The sequence below is a fragment of the Trichechus manatus genome, unplaced genomic scaffold, assembly GCF_000243295.1.
Source record: "Trichechus manatus latirostris isolate Lorelei unplaced genomic scaffold, TriManLat1.0 scaffold00163, whole genome shotgun sequence".
Lineage (NCBI taxonomy): Eukaryota > Metazoa > Chordata > Mammalia > Sirenia > Trichechidae > Trichechus > Trichechus manatus.
In genome coordinates, this window is record NW_004444099.1 from 1,538,893 (window position 1) to 1,546,977 (window position 8,085).

The 8,085-nt window shown below is 37.0% G+C and overlaps 1 protein-coding gene across 4 annotated transcripts in view; it reads right to left on the reverse strand.

Moving 5' to 3' along the window:
* VPS26A (VPS26 retromer complex component A) overlaps positions 1 to 8,085 on the reverse strand; it is a 35,924-nt gene that overhangs the window by 21,478 nt on the left and 6,361 nt on the right. For 2 of the 4 annotated variants that reach the window (XM_004386384.2, XM_004386385.2), the window contains exon 2: positions 3,872 to 4,021. In XM_004386384.2, coding sequence (XP_004386441.1) covers positions 3,872 to 4,021 — 150 coding nt within the window. Of the gene's footprint in view, positions 1 to 3,871; positions 4,022 to 5,789; positions 5,807 to 5,926; positions 5,948 to 8,085 lie in introns of those variants that run through there. The other 2 variants (XM_023740733.1, XM_023740734.1) reach the window with 2 other exon arrangements.

An 8,085-nucleotide genomic window follows, 5' to 3' on the forward strand; every position in this document is an offset into this window, starting at 1 on the left:
AGTACATATATTGCCCTATGACAATGGTTAACAACCCCACGACATCTCAACACCGTCCCTTCTCAACCTTGGGTTCCCTATCACCAGCTTTCCGGTCCCCTCCTGCCTTCTAGTCCTTGTCCCTGGACTGCTGTGCCTCATTAGTCCTGTTTTGTTTTATGGGGCTGTCCAATCCCTGGCTGAACAGTAAACTGTGGGAGTGACTTCACCACTGAGATAAAAGGGTGTCTGGGGGCCATACTCTCAGGGTTTCTCTAGTCTCTTGTCGGTCCAGTAAATCTGGTCTTTTTTTGTTAGTATTTTGTTCTACACCTTTCTCCAGCTTAAAATGTACACTTTACTAAGGTGAATTTTATGACATGTAATCAAGTAAGCCCTTTTAAAAGGTGAAGTATCAGAGTGATGCTCTCCCCCTGGCTGGCAGTGAGGACAAAGCCAACTACTGTGTTGTGAGAGAAGGGGCCCACATGGTGAGGATCTGAGAGTAACCTCTCTTGAGCTGACAGCAGTCCCCAGCCAACTGCTGGCAAGAAAACGGGGACCTCAGTCCTAGAATCACAAGGACATGATTTCTGCCAAAAAACCAGTGTGCTTGGAAGAGGACCCTGAACCTCAGATGAGACTGCAGCACCGTCCACCAATGCCTTGATTTAGGCCTGGTAACCCCCTGAACTTAGGGCCCAGGTAATCCATACCAAATTCTTCACACACAAGAATTGTGAGATAATAAAGTTGTGTTAAGATGTTAAGTTTCTGGTGATTTGTTATGCAGCAATAGAAAACTAATACAATGAAGAAGTTTCTGCTGGCCCAACATGGGACCACTGGAGCTTTGGTAAGGATAACATTTACAAATGAGCAATTCAGAAAAGGAGGGTGAGAATGGTTGCACAATTTGAAGAATGTAATCAATGTCACTGAAATGTACATGTACAAATTGTTGAACTGGTGTATGTTCTGCTGTGTATATTCTCAACAACAAAAAATAAACTATTAAAATAAGTAAATAAAACTACAGTTCATCTTTGGAGGATGATAAAGAACCAACTTACTATTTTAAAAACTGGGCAAAGGGGGAAAAAATAAAGCATTTATTTTCTTTCCTACATGAGCTGTACCATTAGGTAACAAAACAATGTATGAGTACCATCTCTTTATAAAGTATTCTATCTAATAAATAAAAACAAAATGATAGAATTTAAAATATGACCATTCTGTAACCTCCAATGAATTAAATAAATCTAGGTACTGAGCATCAATAGCTGCAAAAAAAAAAAAAAAAGAGAGAGAGAGAAAACCAGACATTACATATTCTTGTCAAAGGAACTGAACTTGAGTCTAATCAAGCCTCTGGATCCAGCTTCCAATTTATAGGCAATCACAGAGATTAGAAGACTACCCTGAACCTTATCATGAGTATGCAATCAACAAAATCCATACCATGGAAAACTCTGCAGTTCAAATGGCCCAAGTTCTTCAATTATATTACACAGAGATAAATTATAAGGAACTGTAAACTTTTTTAAATGAGCAAGACTAAATAATTAAGAAATACAAGGAAATTTGGTACCATAAAGTCAGCATAGTGGTTACTTTTGAGGTAAAGGGGTTGTGATTGGGTTGGGACACACGTGGTGGCTGGCAAAGTTCTACTTCTTAACTTGATGGTGATTACAAGAAAATATGACTTATAATAATTCATTTTTGTTTTATCGGTGTTTTATTTTACAATGAAAAGGTTAAAAAATGAAAAAAAAATCTCAGGACAATAAACATCAGATTCAAGCTATAGTATATTTTGAGCAACAGAAAATATTTACCTAAAAGAAATTTTATTATTTAAGAAAATGCACTCTACAGTTATTGATTAGGACTACATGATTTCTAGCAATTCCAAAAACGTATTCTGATCGCCAGCTATTTTTTTAAAAACACATTGAAGTAACTTCAGTTTTACCTTAAACATTCCCCCTCTTCCCTTATTTATCCCATAAACATCAACCATGAACATTTTATTGGCCTAGAAGACATAAGACTACTTTAAACCACATAAGGAATGTTCTCTTACTAGACTTAAAAACAGTAAATAAATAAATCAGGTAAACATTTACTGAGAACTTACTTTATAATCAGCACTCTGATGTACTTTATGGAGAACAGAGAAGTACACCCTGATGCCCTGATCTTATAGAGCTTACAACAACCTAGCAGGATAAATACTTACTTACTTGTCATATCTATCAACAGAAATACCTGAGAAAGAAGACTTCATTGGTATCCCCACCCGCTTCCAGCCCTATCTCAAAGCACATGAACAAGCATTCTTTTCCACTGGCCAAATGCTACTTCTTAGTACTCTTCCTTCATTTGACATATGCCATCCTTCTGATGATTTTGTCTGCTCTCCTTCAGGCCTCTTGCTCTTTCTCTCCATCTTTTTAAAGGAAGAGTATCAGGGAAATAAAATTGAAAACCAAAAAATATGTTTCAGATGAGACACTAATAAGACCCTAATGGGTAATTTGGCAAAAGATCTAAATAAACAGTAAAAGAGAACCTCAAATGGCTAATAAACTTAAGTTCAACCTAATTTGTAAACAAAGAAATGCAAATTAAAATAAGACCATTTTTGCCTACCACAATACCAAAAATTAAAAAGTGATCATATTCAATGAAGCCTTAGGTGAAACAACACACTACTGGTGGACATGTAAATTAATGCAAATTTTCCAGAAAGTAATTTATTAATATGTATTAGGAGCCTTAAAATATTCATGCCTTTTGGCCCAGCAACTCACTTCCAGGAATCTTATTCTAGAGAAAACATAATCCATATAGAAGTATTACCACATATATGGTAATATACTAGGAAAAAACACAAACCAAACCCATCACTGTCAAGTCGATTCCAACTCATAGCGACCCTATAGCAACCCTATAGGACAGAGTGGAACTGCCCTATAGAGTTTCCAAGATGCAGTTCGTGGATTCAAACTGCTGATCTTTTGGTAAGCAGCTGGAGCTCTTTACCACTGCACCACCAAGGCTCCAATATACTAGAAGAAGCCTGAAAAACAGGAACTATTTAAATATTCAACAATAGGGAAATGGTATGCTTAATATACTATAAACACGGCAACACCAATTTATGCAGTGAGATCACAAGGAAACACTCAAATTTTCAACACTGAATTATCTCCATATGATGGGACGGACTATAATTATTTTCCAAACTGTCTACCATGTATGTTTATTACTTTAACAAGCAGAAGTTAAAAACCCTAATATTTTATATTGTAAAAAATTATTTCAAATGTTTTACAGCTTGAATTTGTCTATGATATTACCATTCAATACTAATGACTATTGATCATATTCCTTAACGTAAAAGAATAATTTTACAGATAACTAGATAAGAAAAAGGAAAAAAAGTAAAGTCCTGTAGAAGGTGTCATAAATGTATCTGACCACACTTACAAGATACATTCCAAACGTATTTAAATCCTCTACAGAGTGCAGAGAGAGGTAAGTTACAAAGAAAGAGAAAGAGCCCTTTAGAAAGCAACCTCTACACCTCAGCTTTATGTTCAAGGAGAAACAAACTTTGAGTGGATCACGGCCGCACTGGAGAAACTGTCAGAAGTTAAACAGATGCACATCATAACTCAAAAATTCTGCACAGAATTTCAAGAGTATAGAGGTCAGGTTTAAGAATCATTCCTATAAATATTCTAATGAATCAGGATTTAGTTGACCTTCAGAAAAAAAATTTCCATCACTAATAAAATCATTCAAATTTAAAAACACAGACCACTTTGATGATTAATTTTAGTCCTACAACTAGGTAATCCCCTCAAAAAAAAAGATTTACCTTTCCTGAAACTGATTCTCCATCATAGAAGAGATAGTGTTTTTCTACTTTGCCATCTTCAGTTTTCATTTCTGCCATCTTCCTGGTTTCCCCATCATTAAGGACAACATCGATCTCACAAATGGGACCAAAAAAGCCTCCAAGGAAACTCTGAAATAAAAGGAAAATGCTCACAATTATCAAGTTTAGTCAGTCACCACATTTTGTAATTCAAACTTAACCTGGGCTTCGCACCCCTACTGAGAATTTGCATTTCCACCCCAGGTATACTGAATCAATCTACATTTTAACAAGACCCCCAAGTGATTCTTATGTATAATAAATTTTGAGAACCACTGCTCTATTAGTGGTTCTCAGAATTGGTCCCTAACCAGCAATATTAGCTTCACCTGGGAACTTGTTAGATATGCAAATTCTCAGAAGGGGTTCAAACTGGAACCAGTTCAAAATTCTGAATTTAACTACCTACGATCTATAACTGAACAGACTAAAAATTTGTGAGTTCCCAAAGGAATGACAGAAATTTCTATCAAATTTTACATTAAAACTAAACAAATTTAAACATGCTATAATTTCAATCATTTCCATAGGTAACCACTATAAAATCAAATACTAACATACACCAGAAATCTAAACAGTTAATTCTTAATATCTGGATTTGAAGTTACCTTTAGTTTTACTTCTGTGAGATTCTTTCACTATAGTAGAACTCATACAATCAACCCAAATTACTCATACAAACCCAAATGAATATTACAATGTTTTACTTACTGCAAAGTCTAATACTAGAATAAATCTGAACAGGATGTGTTACACTGGATATGCCCTTGGAAAACTAGCTCTAATGAACAGGACTAATGAAACTTCTGTGAATTTTTCCAAAGAAAATATATAAGCCTTGTTCTGTAAATCTGAAACATGACAGAAATATAATAAGGAACAAAGATCAATTGCTTACCAATGCCAAAACACATTATCTGGTAATAACAACACAGAAGCCATTAACAATTCTGATATCAAATGTTGTTGTTGCCGTTGTTAGCTACCCTGGAATCAGCCCCCAACACATGGTGACCGCACGCATAACACAATAAATGCTGCTCAGTCCTGCACCATCCCCATGATCGGATGCAGACCAAACCCTTGTGATCCACAGGGTTTTCACTGGCTGCTTTCAGAAGCAGATAGCCAGGACTTTCTTCCTAGCCCATTTTAGACTGGAAGTACCACTGAAACCTGCCCAGCATCACAGCAACACACAAGCCTCCACTGATAGATGGGCGGTGGCTGCGCATAAGGTGCACTAGCCAGGAATCAAACCTGGGTCTCCACACAGAAGGTGAGAATTCTACCAATGAACCCCCACTGCCCTCATCTGATACAGTTGTGGATTATTTGTCACCAATGAAAGCTAGTCTTTCAGTCTTTTTTTAACTTACAAAGACAATAGTCTCCTCTAGAGTTTTCCTACATCCTTTCTTACCTGCCCTACCCATCAGACTGATCTTTTAAAAACACAAATCTGATCTCTTTCCCTGCTTAAAATCCTTCAGTAGGCTGATAAGAGTATAAATTGGAACTACTTCAGAAAATGTTTGGCATTATCTGGCAAAGCTGAAGATGTATATATCCCAAATCCATCCTTAGGTATATACCTCAGACAAAAACTCTTACACATATGAACATTCACAGCAGAATTATTCAAAATAGTCCCAAATTGGAAGCAATCCAAATATTCCTCAACAAGAGAACGGAAATATAAATGTTAGTATATACTCATAAAATGGAAATACTGAACAGCAATAGAACGAAAGATACAACTACACATAACATGGATGAATCTCATACACACAATGTTGAGTGAAATATAATACCACATGATTCCATTTATATAAAAAGTCAAAAACAGGTAACCTACATTGTGGTATTAAAAGTCAGGAAAGTGGCTGGTAGAGAGCACACAGGGAGCTTCCAGGATGCTGGTAATGTTTTTTGAGCTGAGCACTCAATACACAGTGTGTTCATCTATGACAATTCATCAAGCTATGCACTTACGTATGCACTTTTCTGCAGGTAATGTTTACTTCAATTGAGTGTCTAAAAAAAAAAAAAAACAAATACAATGTATTCTCTAACATGGCCTACATATATCTGGCCCTATCCATCTCTCCAGTCACACCAGCTTCAATAAATAGTTGGCTAAATTTGCCAGTCTCCATTCTTGTCCTAGTGTCAAGCAAAATATCCTTAACCTAGCTAATTCATCCTTCGAGTTTCAGTTTGACTCATTTCAAAAAGAGGCTTTCCCTGACTACTCAATCGAAATTAGGTTCTCCAAAGTTAGGCTCACAACACTATGTAGTTTTACTTCATAATGTATTACAATTTGTGTGCTTATTTAGTATCTGATTCCCCAAATAAACTGCAAATTCCAAGAGAACAGATACTCTGTTCTCTGATTATCTCTGAAGACACGATGCTTAGGGCAGTGCATAGCAGTCAGAAAAAGACAGCCAAGTACCTGTTGAACGTTAAATTAATTTTTAATAAAACACATAGCCCTAATAGAAAATGAATGAATACACAAAAGAAATAAGCTGAAAATCTGAAATATGTGGTAAGACTATCCCTGTCTCAGGAAATTAGCACTGGTGTGGCAGAAAAGTCTAGAGCCAAGTAGTCAAGAAACTTGTGCTAAATCTCAGTTCTGACCTCAAGTGCCAGAGCAAAATCAAGCCAGTCAATGACCCTCCCATGGCTATGTAATTATAGCATAATACTGTGCTCAAATGAGACAGTGTTTTCCTAATTTTTGAGCTTGCTTCTTTGTTTTTATTAATCCCATATTAATGAAAAGGATTATAATTTCAAGAAACCAAGTAACAGAATTGCGAGAGCAACACTTTTCACATACTCAAAACACACAAACAGTAAATTTTATCTTTGATGAATCTGGAAGGCATTATGCTGAGTGAAATTAGTCACAAAAGGACAAATATTGTATGAGACCACTATTACAAGAACTATTACACGATGGTGTATTGTATGAGACCACTATTAAACAAGATGGTGCCCAGTTACCACCAATGACTGCCCTGACAGGGAACACAACAGAGAGTCCTGGATGGAGCAAGAGAAAGGTGGGGTGCAGAACTCAAGAAATGGTTTAAACACAGAAGAAAACATTCTTTGATGCTTAAGAGGGTGGGGAGGGAAAGGGGTATTCATTAACTAGATAGTAGACAAGAATTACCTTACATGAAGGGAAAGGCAACACACAATACAGGGGAAGTCAGCACAACTGGGCTAAACTAAAAGCTAGGAAGGTTGCTGAATACAACCAAACACTTAGAGGGATAGAATGCAGGGGTGGGGGCCTGGGGACCATGGTTTCAGGAGACATCTAGGTCAACTGGCATAACAAAGTTTATTAAGAAAATGTTCTGCGTCCCACAAAACAATAAATACTAGAGAGGTTGTGGAGAGACTGGAACACTTACATGCTGTTCGTGGGAATGTAAAATGGTACAACCACTTTGGAAATCGATTTGGCACTTCCTTAAAAAGCTAGAAATAGATGTACCATACGATCCAGCTATGCTGCTCCTTGGAATATATCCTAGAGAAATAAGAGCCGTCACACGAATAGATATACGCACACCCATGTTCACTGCAGCACTGTTCACAATAGCATAAAGATGGAAACAACCTAGGTGTCCATCAACGGACGAACGGATAAACAAATTACGGTATATCCACACAATGGAATACTACGCAACGATAAAGAACAACGATGAAGCCGTGAACTTATAACATGGAGGAAGCTGGAAGTCATTATGCTGAGTGAATTTAGTCAGTCACAAAAGAGACAAATATTGCATAAGACCACTGTTACAAGAACTCAAGAAAAGGTTTAAATACAGAAGAAAACATTCTTTGATGGTTACAAGGGTCGGAAGGGAGCGGGAGGGTTATTTACTAACTAAATAGTAGATAAGAATTATCTTAGGTGAAGGGAAGGACAGCACTCACTACAGGGGAAGTCAGCACAACTGGACTAAACCAAAGCTAAGAAGTTTCCTGAATACAAACACTTTGAGGGACACAGTAGCAGGGGTAGGGGTCTGGGGACCATGCTTTCAGGGGACATCTACGTCAGCTGGCATAACAAAGCTTATTAAGAAAATGTTCTGCATCCTACTTTGGTGAGTGGT